This window comes from Eubalaena glacialis, chromosome 2, assembly GCF_028564815.1.
Source record: "Eubalaena glacialis isolate mEubGla1 chromosome 2, mEubGla1.1.hap2.+ XY, whole genome shotgun sequence".
Taxonomy (NCBI): Eukaryota; Metazoa; Chordata; class Mammalia; order Artiodactyla; family Balaenidae; genus Eubalaena; species Eubalaena glacialis.
In genome coordinates this window covers 714,112-730,317 of record NC_083717.1, presented here as the reverse complement: position 1 = coordinate 730,317, position 16,206 = coordinate 714,112, and the positions used below count along the sequence as shown (strand labels likewise).

Here is a 16,206-nt window from a genome sequence, read left to right as displayed (position 1 = left end):
ATATTTAGAATTTGAAAAGCAATTTATTGAACATACCTTTAGGACAAGATCTGCCTGTTCAGTTTTGGTTTCTCTGACATGCTATTCTAATGTGAATGTAGCATTTTTGAAATTTTTTATATGCAATGTACTCTTTTAAAATCTCTTTCAAATATTATATTATGCATTGTATGGGCTCTATATGGCACAGAGCAGTGTTTTTATAGCCCTTCTGGTCAAAAATTTTTGTCTTAAGTCATGTTACACTTGTCTTGCATGTGCTTTAAAGTTGCATTCTGTGTACCTCACCTCCTCAGAGAGCTGCCGGTTCTTTTTTGCTGGAGGCAAGAGAGGGATTTTCAAGCCTGTTATTTTACCTGCTCTGTGCCAAACATCCGGGTTCCTGTTTTATTCATTAATCTGTAAATAATAATCTGTCCTAATATTTTCCTATTAGTTGAATTTTAACCAAAAATATTTTGCTACTTTATATTTTCATCACATTTGTGTATTTGACTTAATTTTGTTTAATTCGAACTTGACACGTTTTCCTACTTATTCAACCATTCAAGCTTTACTTTGATAGCAGCATGAAGGTGTTTCATATTCTCTTCTTCAATTATGGTTTTTGCTTGTCTTGGGAAATGTCATTGGCAAAATAGCTTCATCTCTTTTGGAATTATTAACTCTCTAAATTGGGAAGCTTCTTCTGACTGTTTATAAACTAACTGTAATGTGACAACTTCAACTGTTGGTACTTCCAAGTCCAAGCACACAGTGTGTAGTGAAAAGACACTAAATGAGAAATCAGGAGATCTAAAGTTGCTTTTTAGTTTTGTCACTCATTGTGCATGAGCCTTTAGCCTTCCTGTCTATAAAATGAGGATGTCATGTCTTCTTAAGGCAGAGCTGTGAGCATCAGATGAGATAATGTATGCGGGAGTCCTTTGTAAACTGCAAAAGAATTAGGCTGTTGTTATTGTATTACTATTATTTATTTATTTATTTTTATTTAAGTATGGTTAATTACTGCTTCAGAGTGAGGTGATTCATTTATATATATATATATATATGTATATATATATATATATATACACACACACACACACACATATATACATTCTTTTTTAAATATTCTTTTCCATTATGCTTTATCACAGGATATTGCATATAGTTCCCTGTGCTATACAGTAGGACCTTGTTGTTTATCCATTCTATATATAAAAGCTCACATCTACTAACCCCAACCTCCCACTCCATCCTTCCCCCAACCTCTTCCCCCTGGCAACCACCAGTCTGTTCTCTATGTCCGTGATTCTGTTTTTGTTTCATAGATAAGTTCATTTGTGTCATATTTTAGATTCCACATATAAGTGATATCATATGGTATTTGTCTTTCTCTTTCTTTTTTTTACTATTACTACTATTATTATCATTATTATTATTAAAGATTTTTCCATTACAGGTAAGTATTTGAATTGTCTATAACCCATATTGTACCAGTGGTGAAGTTGGCAAAGACTAGTTATTAAGACACATGAGAAGGTGGGAAATGTGGTGGATTTCCCAGCTGCTTAGCATTTAGTGAAAGACAGTCTTGGTGGAGGAATTACTTTTTCCATCCTCAAATATACTGTCTTCCTTTCCAGAGAAACTATGTGAGGCAAGAAGTCATGTGTCTAAAATCTTTAAAGCTAAAAAGGAAAAAAAAAAAAAAGAAAGAAGTCTCATCTTCAAAACAAATAAACAAACTTTGGAGGGGCCTGTAGGCTTGAGTGTAACACTTCACTGTCCCACAGATGATAAGCGTTAGGAGACCTTGGTGAGCCGCGCCCACGACCTCGCTGACGCCGGCTCGCTGGGGCTCCTACCAGGCACCTCAGGAAGTTCTCGGATCAGAGGCAGATGCCATCACCCTCGTTATTCTTCCCCCTGGTGCCCCAGTGCTGGGGCTCACGGGATCCACCGATAAAGCAGTGAGGGAACCAGGAAGTCACTAGAATGGGAGGCTAAGTGATCGGATCCATTTACGCTCCACCTTGCAGAGCTAACGCTCTTTTCTTTTCGGCGCTTGTGATTGTGGTCAAGTATCTTAAAGTTATAGTACCCTTATTCCCTTTAGTTTTTCATAATTCTACAAACATTTATTGAAAGTCCTCTGAGTGACAGACACCAGACAACGTCCCAAGTGAGAGTCAAAGAACAAGACCAGGCGTCTCTGCTCTTGAAGAACTCACACGTTAATGGGGAAAGGACCTGTGAGAGAATCATTACAGTATGATGAAAAGAAACCAGCTGCAGATGCCTTTGGTTTTCAATAGCCAAACCGGATTTTAGGGTATGAGCTGATTCAGCAGCTCGACGGTGTCTTCAAGGACCAGGCTCTCGTCCTCTTGCTGTTCTGCCATTCTCAGTGTTGTTATAAATAGGAAAACTTTTCCAGAAGATTTCTGAGTGGTCATCTCAGAAGGCATTAGCCACAACTGGGCCATATCTAGGCCACCCCTAAGCAAATCATTGGCAAGGGGAAGGAGACTTCTAGGATAGGCTTAGGCCTCTGAGGTTAGAGACGCTCTCTCCTGATGCTTGTCTGTGAGAACTAGACAACCAAACAAAATCAAGACTTGGCTGATTCATTTTGCTGTGCAGTAGAAGCTAATACAACATGGTAAAGCAACTATACTCCAATAAAAATTAATTAAAAATAGAAACCAAAACTGATTACAAATTCTATCTAAAATATAGTTGTTTTATTTGACTTTATCTTTATTAAAATTCTATTATATGTGAAAATATAACATATATTTATTAAATAACATATAAAAAGAATATATTAAAAAAAAAAGACTTTGCAAACACGAGAGGATGAGGCAATGGGTTTTTGGACAAAACCATCGACAAGAATATGGAAGGCAGGGGGTGACCAACACTGAGCAGGGGAGTGGGGGAATTTTCATGCAGGAGCTGTTATTTAAGCTGCTATTAAAAGACGAGTCTCTGAGCCTGCGCATCTGGAGCCCGTGCTCCGCAACAAGAGAGGCTGCAACAGTGAGAGGCCCGCGCACCGCGATGAAGAGTGGCCCCCGCTCGCCGCAACTGGAGAAAGCCCTCGCGCAGAAACGAAGACCCAACACAGCCATAAATAAATAAATAAATTTAAAAAAAAAAAAAAAAGATGAGTCAGAGTTTTCAGAGCTGAGTAGGAGTTTGTAGTTTGGTAGGGCTAAACTCCAGGTAAAGAAAATAACTTGGTCAAAGATATAAAAGAACATGGTACTTTGGGAACAGCAATAATCCTAGAGGCCGGAGTATAGCTTATGCAAAAGAGTATGGGAAAGAAGAGGTTGGGAAAATACGTGAATGTCATTTAGACCTGATCCTGAAGGAAATGAAGCCAGTAAAGGATTTTAAGAAATTTGCTGTCCCTTTGTCAACGTTTTTCTAGTCTTTTTGGAGGTCTGACACTCATTCCCAAGTAGGTGCCTCAGAAAGGGCCTGTGTTAGCATCACTCCTTGAAGTCATCCATGTTTATAACAGTTTTATCCTTGAAGGTCATTGGGCTTCAAACTTTTGGAAGTTAGAACCTTGCTTCACATTTTTTCTTGAGTAGCTCACACGTGTTACTCTCTTTTCCTCTGCATAAACCATTGCTGTTGGAAAGTCTAAGGATAGTAGCTTATTATTTTCTTTAGAAGTGGCTTGGTCTTTTTGCCTGGAAGACCAAAGAATCTTTTTCTTTTTTATTACTGTCCAGCAGTTGTACTAGTATTTGTCTTTATGTTAGCCAATTCTGGGCCAGTTTTCCCTGGTATATTGAGTGATCTTTCAATATATTCTCAGGTTTTATTTATTTCAGGAGAGAGTTTTCTTGAATTACAGTTTTTAAAATTTTGCTCTCTTGTATTGCTTTGTTTCCTTCTTGGGGGCTCTTACTGTACGTATGTTAGATCTTTCTGCCTATTTGTTCTCTTGAAGTTTTTGTTAGCTCTTTTTCCATCATTTTGGAGTTTTCACATCTTCTATTTATTTAAAGATATTTCCCATTTTGTTTATTCATTCTTGTGTTACTTCTACTTTACTCTTTATTTCCAAAATGAATTTTTATTTTATTTCTAACTTTTTATGGATCTTTAAAAATGGGTTTTTACTAATCACCTAATTTGTGAGCTTTAATAATTCTAATCATACTTTCTATGATTTTCTTTTTTTTTTTTTTCATTTTTTTCTTGTAGTAACTCCAAATGGAAATCGACTGTGGTCTTTTTATATTGTGCATTTTTAATTGAAATGAGTTTTCATGGTCTTCTAGGAGAGAGATGTGGGCCAGGGTAGCATTTTTAATTTCATGGTTCTTAAGATGCCATTTCTGCTATTTTCACAGTGATGGAGAGTAGGTTCAGACTCCTGTGCTCTCTTGCCCTCTTTTTTTTTTTTTTTTTTAAACATCTTTATTGAAGTATAATTGCTTTACAATGGTGTGTTAGCTTCTGCTTTATAACAAAGTGAATCAGTTATACATATACATATGTTCCCATATCTCTTCCCTCTTGCATCTCCCTCCCTCCCACCCTCCCTATCCCACCCCTCTAGGTGGTCACAAAGCACCGAGCTGATCTCCCTGTGCTATGCGGCTGCTTCCCACTAGCTATCTATTTTACATTTGGTAGTGTATATATGTCCATGACACTCTCTCACCCTGTCACATCTCACCCCTCCCCCTCCCCATATCCTCAAGTCGATTCTCTAGTAGGTCTGTGTCTTTATTCCCATCTTGCCACTAGGTTCTTCATGACCTTTTTTTTTTTTTCCTTAGATTCCATATATATGTGTTAGCATACTGTATTTGTTTTTCTCTTTCTGACTTACTTCACTCTGTATGACAGACTCTAACTCCATCCACCTCATTACAAACACCTCCATTTCATTTCTTTTTATGGCTGAGTAATATTCCATTGTATACATGTGCCACGTCTTCTTTATCCATTCATCCGATGATGGACACCTAGGTTGCTTCCATGTCCTGGCTATTGTAAACAGAGCTGCAATGAATATTTTGGTACATGACTCTTTCTGAATTATGGTTTTCTCAGGGTATATGCCCAGTAGTGGGATTGCTGGGTCGTATGGTAGTTCTATTTGTAGTTTTTTAAGGAACCTCCATACTGTTCTCCATAGTGGCTGTATCAATTTACATTCCCACCAACAGTGCAAGAGTGTTCCCTTTTCTCCACACCCTCTCCAGCATTTATTGTTTCTAGATTTTTTGATGATGGCCATTCTGACCGGTGTGAGATGATACCTCATTGTAGTTTTGATTTGCATTTCTCTAATGATTAATGATGTTGAGCATTCTTTCATGTGTCTGTTGGCAATCTGTATATCTTCTTTGGAGAAATGTCTATTTAGGTCTTCTGCCCATTTTTGGATTGGGTTGTTTGTTTTTTTGTTATTGAGCTGCATGAGCTGCTTGTAAATCTTGGAGATTAATCCTTTGTCAGTTGCTTCATTTGCAAATATTTTCTCCCATTCTGAGGGTTGTCTTTTGGTCTTGTTTATGGTTTCCTTTGCTGTGCAAAAGCTTTTAAGTTTCATTAGGTCCCATTTGTTTATTTGTGTTTTTATTTCCATTTCTCTAGGAGGTGGGTCAAAAAGGATCTTGCTGTGATTTATGTCATAGAGTGTTCTGCCTATGTTTTCCTCTAAGAGTTTGATAGTGTCTGGCCTTACACTTAGGTCTTTAATCCATTTTGAGTTTATTTTTGTGTATGGTGTCAGGGAGTGTTCTAATTTCATACTGTTACATGTACCTGTCCAGTTTTCCCAGCACCACTTATTGAAGAGGGTGTCTTTTCTCCACTGTATATGCTTGCCTCCTTTATCAAAGATAAGGTGACCATATGTGCGTGGGCTTATCTCTGGGCTTTCTATCCTGTTCCATTGATCTATATTTCTGTTTTTGTGCCAGTACCAAACTGTCTTGATTACTGTAGCTTTGTAATATAGTCTGAAGTCAGGGAGCCTGATTCCTCCAGCTCCATTTTTTGTTCTCAAGATTGCTTTGGCTATTCGGGGTCTTTTGTGTTTCCATACAAATTGTGAAATTTTTTGTTCTAGTTCTGTGAAAAATGCCAGTGGTAGTTTGATAGGGATTGCATTGAATCTGTAGATTGTTTTGGGTAGCAGAGTCATTTTCACAATGTTGATTCTTCCAATCCAAGAACATGGTATATCTCTCCATCTATTTGTATCATCTTTAATTTCTTTCATCAGTGTCCTATAATTTTCTGCATACAGGTCTTTTGTCTCCTTAGGTAGGTTTATTCCTAGATATTTTATTCTTTTTGTTGCAATGGTAAATGGGAGTGTTTTCTTAATTTCACTTTCAGATTTTTCATCATTAGTATACAGGAATGCAAGAGATTTCTGTGCATTAATTTTGTATCCTGCTACTTTACCAAATTCATTGATTAGCTCTAGTAGTTTTCTGGTAGCATCTTTAGGATTCTCTATGTATAGTATCATGTCATCTGCAAACAGTGACAGCTTTACTTCTTCTTTTCTGATTTGGATTCCTTTTCTTTCTTTTTCTTCTCTGATTGCTGTGGCTAACACTTCCAAAACTATGTTGAATAATAGTGGTGAGAGTGGGCAACCTTGTCTTGTTCCTGATCTTAGTGGAAATGGTTTCAGTTTTTCACCATTGAGGACAATGTTGGCTGTGGGTTTGTCATATATGGCCTTTATTATGTTGAGGAAAGTTCCCTCTGTGCCTACTTTCTGCCTGACTTTTATCATAAATGGGTGTTGAATTTTGTCGAAAGCTTTCTCTGCATCTATTGAGATGATCATATGGTTTTTCTCCTTCAATTTGTGAATATGGTGTATCACGTTGATTGATTTGCGTATATTGAAGAATCCTTGCATTCCTGGAATAAACCCCACTTGATCATGGTGTATAATCCTTTTAATGTGCTGTTGGATTCTGTTTGCTAGTATTTTGTTGAGGATTTTTGCATCTATGTTCATCAGTGATATTGGCCTGTAGTTTTCTTTCTTTGTGACATCTTTGTCTGGTTTTGGTATCAAGGTGATGGTGGCCTCGTAGAATGAGTTGGGGAGTGTTCCTCCCTCTGCAATATTTTGGAATAGTTTGAGAAGGATAGGTGTTAGCTCTTCTCTAAATGTTTGATAGAATTCGCCTGTGAAGCCATCTGGTCCTGGGCTTTTGTGTGTTGGAAGATTTTTAATCACAGTTTCAATTTCAGTGCTTGTGATTGGTCTGTTCATATTTTCTATTTCTTCCTGGTTCAGTCTTGGCAGGTTGTGCATTTCTAAGAATCTGTCCATTTCTTCCAGGTTGTCCATTTTATTGGCATAGAGTTGCTTGTAGTAATCTCTCATGATCGTTTGTATTTCTGCAGTGTCAGTGGTTACTTCTCCTTTTTCATTTCTAATTCTATTAATTCGAGTCTTCTCCCTTTCTTGCCCTCTTTTTATCTGGACTTTCTCTTCTCTTCTTCCTGTTACCCTTGCCTTGCTCAATTAGGATGCAACCCCAGTAGTTTCTCCTCAGTGCTGGCTTTGTCCTGTGAGAGGGCTTCAGTTTTAAGAATTCATGGGACTCAGACCTGTAGAACATTCTAGCACTATCATACCTGTGTGTCCTTTTAGTCTTATCCATCCATCAGAGCCTGAGAAGTCAGCTCCCAGCTTCTGTTGCTGTTCCTGAGCTTTCCAATGAGACCTAATGGCAATTTGGTTTCCCTTTGCTTTTCCCCTGCAGATTTCAGAGTTTCTTAGAGCATGTGGGCTTTGTAGCGCTTGGTAACTTGTCCTGATCAGCTTGTATTTGGGGGTTGGTGTAGATATCTAGTCGCTGAATATTGTTGTATGTGTTGTCCCTTTTTTGTTTTGCTATAATACTTGCTCTGTTTCCATAGGGAGATTCAAAAACTATGCCCACCATCATCTTTCAGGAATTCCTCCAGTTTTTTCTCAAGAAAAAATTGTTAGATAATTATATAATTGATACATTTATTAGATTATTGATGCATATAACACCACTTAGAAAAGGTTGGGCATATCTGGATTCAAATCCCACTTCTGCCACTTATCAGTTTTCTTTTCACATATTAATTCATTTCTCTGAGGTTTTTCTCATCTATAAGGTGGAAATACTACTGCAACTACCACTACCAAGTACTACCTCAAAGAGTAATTTGGATTAAATTAAGTTGGATGTTTGACCAAAGGTTAATAAATTCACATTTATAATCTTTTGATTTGATTGCACCCTAAAGCATAGAAGTGTAATAAGGTGACAATGTAGAAAGATAATTTCTTTTGTATTACTTAAAAACCTTTATTGTAGAATTTTAGAAAAAATGGCAATTAAATATTTTCAAAATAATTTTATTGATACATCAGAATTAGGAAGTGTGTCCTAACTATCAGAAATTATATTTAAATTTGACATCGAGAACAAGCCCACCAATATTGCTGATACCATCTCACCTAGCAATCAGGAGAGGCAACATGTTGTGGACAAAGATGCTTTGCCCTTAAAATTGGGAAGAACCTGACTTAGGCCCTTCCTTCATCATTTCCTAGAAGCTTAGTTTGGTTTGTTATACCCTCAGTGAAAATTTTCCTTCCATAGCTGCAAGTTTGCATGTAATCAAATTCAATAAATGTTAATTGAGCATGTACTCACTGCTGGAAACTGGCTTAGGCACTGGACATGTAACACTGAGCTAGACAGACAGAGTCCCTGCCCTCCTGGAACTTACAGTTCAAGGTCAAAGGCAAACAGATAAGCTAATACCGCACAGAGTATTATAAACAGAGAAGAGGGACTTCCCTGGTGGCGCAGTGGTTGAGAGTCTGCCTGCCAATGCAGGGGACGCGGGTTTGAGCCCTGGTCCGGGAAGATCCCACATGCCGCGGAGCAGCTAGGCCTGTGCACCACAACTACTGAGCCTGCGCTCTAGAGCCCGCGAGCCACAACTACTGAGCCTGTGTGCCGCAACTACTGAAGCCCGTGTGCCTAGGGCCCATGCTCCTCTACGGGAGAAGCCACCACAGTGAGAGGCCCGGGCACCCCAGCAAAGAGTGGCCCCTGCTCGCCGCAACTAGAGAAAGCCCACACGCAGCAACTAAGACCCAAAAATAAATAATAAATAAAATAAATAAATTTAAAAATAAAAAAATAAACAGAGAAGAACCAGGTATTATAGGAGGAGCGGCTTAACTCAGACTTGAGGTTCAGGAAAGGCTTCCCGAAGAAAATGGCACATTAGCTAGTAGCTGAGGATGTGTAGGAATCCCCAAGCCAATAGGAAAGCAGACAAAAGGGCATGACACGCAGGCGGCACATCTGAGGACGTGAAACGAAGGACTAATGCATAAACAGTGCTTCCAATACTGGTTGAAGTTCAGACTCACCAGGAGAGTTTTTAAAGATACAGATTTTTTTTTTTTTATAGGCCGCAGCCCAGACTTGCTGAACTACATTCTCAGAGAACACTTCAAGATTCTGGTTATTAGCTCCTCTGGGGAGCCACTGGCTTAGGGTGTGTGTGGGGCTGGGGAAGGGGCTCAAGTTAGGGAGGGCGAGGCAGGGAACCCAGGGGTGCACCGGGAAGGGCTGTAAAGCATGTGTGGAGTTGGGATTTTATCCTAAGGGTGGGGGGGCTATGGAAGGACAGGGGAGGTATGGGGATGAGGTGATCAGATTCATGACTTATAAAGATCACGGAGTTTACTAAGGCATGGCCCCTGCCGTCATGAGTGATACAGTCTAGTTTATGAGGTTCAACATCTTTGAACCTCAGTTTTTAAAACCAAAAATGGAAAAACAGTATCTACTTCGCCTGGTTATTTGGAGGTTTAACTGAGATAATTTATGCACAAAGTGCCTGACATATAATTGGTACTCAAAAGATGTGAATTTCTATTATTTGAGAAAACCATGGAGCCAAATAATTGGTGGGCATCACACAGCCGCTGTCCAACACCAGGGGAGGTGGGGTTTCTGTTTCGCCATCTATCTCCAGGTTCCTCTGACAAATTCCTTGCCTCTACCCACACGGCCATAGCGGGACAGAAAGCCCGCTCTTTCGCACTTACTACCTCAGTTACGGTCTTTATGCTGATGACTTCCAAGTCTCTACCTCTAGCCTGGTGTTCACTCCTGAGCCCCAGACCCGCAAAGCCAACTGACTCCTTAAGTGGATCCCTCCACTTAAATGTCTTGGGGGTACTTCTTCTGTTACCTAACACTACCCTTTCCCACACCAAGAAAACAAAACAAAACCCCACTTTCCAACATTATCAACACCACTAGGTCAAGTCAGAAACATGGGAATTGAATCACTCGTCCTTATCTTCTCCAGTTAATCCTCACAAGTCCACATCCTTCTCTCCAGGCCGGACCATCACCTCCTCCAAACTACCACCACCTGTTACCTAAACTTGTGAAACAGCCTGAGTTCCCAACACCATTCTTTGCCCCAACCCTGCAATCTTGAGGGACCTTCCATGAGGCAAAATGGAGAAAATCGCCTCTCCTGCTTCCCCACACACAGTTATTAAGCCTCTTCAGCAGCTTTTGAATGCCACCGAAGCGAGTCTTATGGTCTCCCATTCTCCCTCTCCTATTTTATGCTCTAACCATCCTGACCTAGAAAAAATTACCTTGTCTCCCACTCTTGGTCCCTCACCCAGAATCCCCTTCACACTGGATAACTCCTCACCCCTGAGGTCTCAGCTGGCAAACATCATGGTGGAGGGGCACTCCTTGAATCTTTACACCAGCCAGGAGTCCCTTGTCACACGTATTTGTAGTGTCTTTCCCTCTTCCCCATTAATGCTACTCGGTCTACTTGTAGCTTCCTAATGCCCATCTTCCCCACTAGACTGTAGCAACATGGTGGCTAAAGAGTATTCACGGTCAGTCCATGTTGTTCATGGATTCTATTTGGGGAGTCACCTACTTGCTCACATTTTCTGTAACTCCCAAGTCAGCACTCAGGGCGTTTTCTCAGTCATTCTTGGACGTGCACAGAGAAGGAAAATTTTAAGTTGCCCGACACCCTCACTGTCAGCAGAGGTTGAGCAAGCTGATGCTCTGCCCTCTTGTCTCAGCCCGCGGACCATCAGTGAGCCTCCGCTGTGCAGTCTGCTTAGCGCCACGTTTCCCGCATTTTTGTGTTTACTGTTGGCTTCACTGTTGAAAATGGCCCCCATGCATAGCACTGAAGTGCAGTCTAGTGTTCCTAAGTGCAAGAAAGCTGTGATGTGCCTTATGGAGAAAATACAGGTGCTAGATAAGCTTCATTCGGGCATGAGTTATAGTGTGTTGTCTATAGGTTCAATGTTAATGAATTAACCTATATGAAATGAGATGTCTTTAAACAGAAGCACACATAAAACAAGGTTACATTTTGATCAGTTCATGACAATGTGACCAGAGGCTTGCAGGAAGCTAGCCCTGTATCTCCCCTAGTAGCAATGGTTCAGTATTAGCTAATTCCGTTTCTGTGATGATTTAATAGAATATAACTACTGCGATAATAAGACTCAATGTGTTTTGTTAACTTCTATATCCCCAGTAGTTATCACAGTGACTCTCACGTAATAGTTGTTCAATACACATTTGTGGAAACTGAACTGTCTCTGTGTATGTGTTATACATACATACATACATGTATGTATGTGTGTATAACATAACGTAAATATTTATATAACATATAAATAAATGAAACTGAATTTTTTTCACGCCGAAGGTCTACCTCACAGCCTTATCATTACTTTGTGCTTTTTTAAAAAATGCTAAACATAGGTTTATTTTTGATATCATCTTTATTTTTATTGTTATCTAGGATGCTGGAGAGATGGTTCGCTCCTTTGTTGGTGGTTTGGAACTTGTTGTCAATTTACTGAAATCAGATAATAAAGAAGTTTTGGCGAGTGTATGTGCTGCTATTACCAATATAGCAAAAGATCAAGAAAATTTAGCTGTTATCACAGATCATGGAGTTGTCCCTTTATTGTCCAAACTAGCAAATACAGTAAGTAATGTATCTTTTTATTTCAAAATGCATATTGTCATAAGATACCACGGTGTAGTAGCAAAAACAATGAGCTTAAAATCCAGAGACCTGGACTCAAGTTTAATATCTATCACTTGTGAGGTATGAGATTTTAGCGAATTCATTTTAGTTTCTCTGAGACTAATAAATGTGAAAGTATATTTCAAACTGAAATCATCACCATCGTCATTATTACGAGCCTTAAGATAATTGTTCATGCCAACTTTAGAAGTTAAATGCTCCTCTCCCAGCTTAGCAAGCTTGGGTCGATGGCATTCTTGAGCTAGAAGATTTTGGCAATCGCTGTATTGTTTACCCAGAATTGTGCCAGATAGAGCAAGCAGCCTTGAGAGATAATGACTTCACCATGACCAGAGGTATTTGAGCATAGCTTGAACTTGGCAGAAAAGTCGTGGAGCAGAAATTCAATGATTGGAAGCCTGCTTGGTCTAGAAGACTTTTGGGCCAGTCTAATACTAAATTCCTGAGACTATCTGCCAGTTTCAGTTAAGGACACCAAGTTGTGACCTGAATCAAGAGAACAGTACAATTAATAGACAGAAAATTATAGTGTTATTCAGTTGTATTATACCTATATGAGCTAATTACATCCAAAAAGAAGTATGTGGTCTGCATAAACAATACAGAAGGGAAAATGGCAGACTCAAAACCTGTCCTCGTTTGCTGCATTGTCTTCTCCCTCTTGGGAACCAAGGTGTATTCCTGATGTGGAAGTATTCCTAAGGTGAAGAAGTAGAATTAATCCACTTCCCCCAGTTATCTGGCAGGCTCCCTTAAGAGTGTCCAATATTCCTTATTTGTTTTTATTACTCGGCCGCTCGCTGATCTGTAACTCTGTGTTGTGAGTAGACTTACTCAAAAGGAAATTGAGCCTTGAGCAAATAACTAATGCCAGACACCTGGTCGCCTTTGCCTGCACGCCCTCCACTCAGTTCATAAAAAGAAAAGGCAGGATTGAACCTTGATGCATTGGTGACCCACCAGAATACTAGTTCCCATCAAGACACCACCTGAGCAGCCAGTGGGTAATAAACACCTAGAGCATAAGCATCACAGGGTCATTATGATGCACACACCACAATCCGTTCTCCTTGTGCAGAATAACGATAAACTGAGACGTCATCTAGCAGAAGCCATCTCACGTTGCTGTATGTGGGGCAGAAACAGAGTGGCCTTCGGCGAACACAAGGCAGTGGCTCCATTAGTGCGGAACCTGAAATCAAACGACACCAACGTGCACAGAGCGACAGCCCAAGCCTTGTACCAGCTCTCAGAAGATGCCGATAACTGCATCACCATGCACGAGAATGGCGCAGTGAAGGTACTGTTGACCAACTTTGTGGTTTAGTCCAAGTTATGTCAATGTAGGTTGGAAAGAAACTTAAGTGATGTTAAGGTTTTGCTGAAAGGGGTATTTGAACACACAAAACTGCCCACTTGTTGCATCATGGCTGCAAATGAGCCGTGTGTTATCATTATCATGATTTGTGCTGCAGGAAAGTTGCGTGGAGACAGAATTTTTCTAAATTGAAAACTATAAAATGTACTCAGTTAAATAAGTACAAGTTCCATAATCTGAACTGGATTAAAGAAAATGTATAGTGCATGAATAATCAGTGGTATTCATAATTCCGTTTAATATTTTATTTACTTAGCACTTAAATAATAAAATATAGGCACCAACTGCACAGCAAAGGAGCTGACGAACAGCAACTAGACAGTCTTGCCAGTCGTAACCATAAGCAAAGAACCAATTCAAAGACATGTTTCTTTTAAAAAAAAACAACAAAAAACTGTGCATCACATTTTCTTTGCCTTTAACTAATACCCAGGTGGGAAAGTTTCTGCACGTAGACTTTGATATATCTATACATTGGAAACCACCTAGAGCTTATTCTGAGTGGAATATTTTGATGACAACAGATAGAAAAATACTTAAGAGTACATGAACAGCTTACAAGTATTAGGAAAAATTGATTTCAAATTCTAGCTCTCTTCTATGGCTTGTTTCCTTGTACAATGTAATTTTACTGTTACCTCAGTTTGGAGCCTGTGACAGCCAGCTGCATTTACATTTTGAAATGTATACCCAAAGTTAGCTTGATCTTTTAGACAAAAGCTAATAAAATCTTAAGTTAATCATATCTTATCAAACTTATATATGCTGAATATGAAACATCTTTGGAGGAATAAGACTCTTAGAATGCCAGTTGGTAATTTTTTTTTTAAATTTGATTGATTGATTGATTGATTGATTGATTGATTGATTGATTTATTTATGGCTGTGTTGGGTCTTCGTTTCTGTGCGAGGGCTTTCTCTAGTTGCGGCAAGTGGGGGCCACTCTTCATCGCGGTGTGCGGGGCTCTCACTATCGCGGCCTCTCTTGTTGCGGAGCGCAGGCTCAGTAGTTATGGCTCACGGGCCTAGTCGCTCCGCGGCATGTGGGATCTTCCCAGACCAGGGCTTGAACCCGTGTCCCCTGCATTGGCAGGCAGATTCTCAACCACTGCGCCACCAGGGAAGCCCCAGTTGGTAATTTTTTGAGGCCGTTATTTTAATTTATCCTTTAAACCTATTATAGATGAAGAATACGATGTTAATTTTTCTGAAATTAAACCCAATTTACATTTAAATGTGTCAACTTTTCCATTGTAAATCCATTTTTACAGCACATAAGTTAGGCCATATTAATTTATTCAAGCAAAAAACTGGCATAAAAAGCACCTTTTAAACTAAGCACTAATTTTTTAAAGTTATTTATAAAAAAATATACTGGAATGTTTACTTCAAGTTACTAAAGAATGGTAAAAATGCCATCACTTCTACGGGATTATGTTCACACTTCAAAAAAGAAGATTTTCTAATTTAAAATTATACATTCTGTTATTGAACAAGGACAATCTAATATGCACAACCTAAAGACTTTTAAAGAAATGAAGCTATAAATTTAAGTAGCCTGATAAAGTGTCTGACATGTAACATGCTTAGACAATTGTCAGTTTAAGAGCAGAATTTCTAGACTACTCAGAAAGTTTTCAAATTTAATAGGTTTACGTGTTACCATTCAATTGACATATATGCCAGGTATATATGCAACTCTCAATTATTTCTCCTAATACAAGTCAGTAGGTAATCCAAAATCATTTATGAATTGTATTCTGCTATGAAAACTGTTGAAACTGTGTTCACCCACCCACACAGCTTATATAAATAAAAAAATAAAGCAATAAAAATGATTAGGGTGAGGGGACAGGATAGAGAAAAACAGAGAAAGTTGGGTTTGTTGCCCTTGAGACCCTTTCCTGGGTCATCTAAGGGTATGTTGAGGGCCTCTCTGTCTTGCCCATCTGCATTCCTGACTACCTGCTATTTCTACTGGAGGATAAGTGTAAAGAACCGATTCTTGTAAGTTTACTGTAGGCTACTCTGTCATGAACAGAGGCTGGCCTCATGGTGGGCTCTCCCTCAGGCGGCTCTCGGGGAAGCATAAGGACCTGTGTCCCTTCTTTGGTTTTGAGGGAAAAAATGTGGATGTCGTGTAGTGGGTGTTGATAGAATCCAGTGGGGTTTGGTAGTTGCTTGGATATGGGGAATAAAGGAAAGTGTTGAGTCAAAAATTACTCCAGACTTCAGGCTAGGTGAAGAGGAAGATTCCATTAGCCAAGACAATGCAAGAAAATATGTGGCGCATCAGGGTGGTTAAGGTCCCTGCAGTGAATGTGTCACGTTGTGTAACTGCTAACATTTCTGACTTCAAATGCATATGAACTTTATCCACTATTTTGGCAAATCCCTGACTGTTTTTGTTCCTAAATGCTACAGCACCTCTCTAGTCAAATGCTTAGTCGGCCCTTCGTATTGGTGGGTTCCACATCTGCAGATTCAACCAACCACAGATCGAAAATATTCAGAAAAAAAAATTCCGGCAAGTTCCAAAAAGCAAAACTGGAATTTGCCACATGTGCTGGCAACTATTTACATATCATTTACATTGTATTTACAACTATTTACATAGCATTTACAGCTATTTACATAGCATTTACATTGTATTCGGTATTATAAATAATCCAGAGATGATTTAAAGACATACAAATGGCCAACAGGCACATGAA

The 16,206-nt window shown here is 39.3% G+C and overlaps 1 protein-coding gene across 2 annotated transcripts in view; it reads left to right on the top strand.

Annotated features, from left to right (window-relative positions):
• The window catches only part of ODAD2 (outer dynein arm docking complex subunit 2), a 180,707-nt gene that overhangs the window by 102,289 nt on the left and 62,212 nt on the right, over positions 1-16,206 (top strand). For both annotated transcript variants that reach the window (XM_061181520.1, XM_061181521.1), the window contains 2 exons: positions 11,863-12,051; positions 13,193-13,414. In XM_061181520.1, the coding sequence (XP_061037503.1) occupies positions 11,863-12,051; positions 13,193-13,414 (411 nt within the window). The remainder of the gene's footprint in view (positions 1-11,862; positions 12,052-13,192; positions 13,415-16,206) is intronic.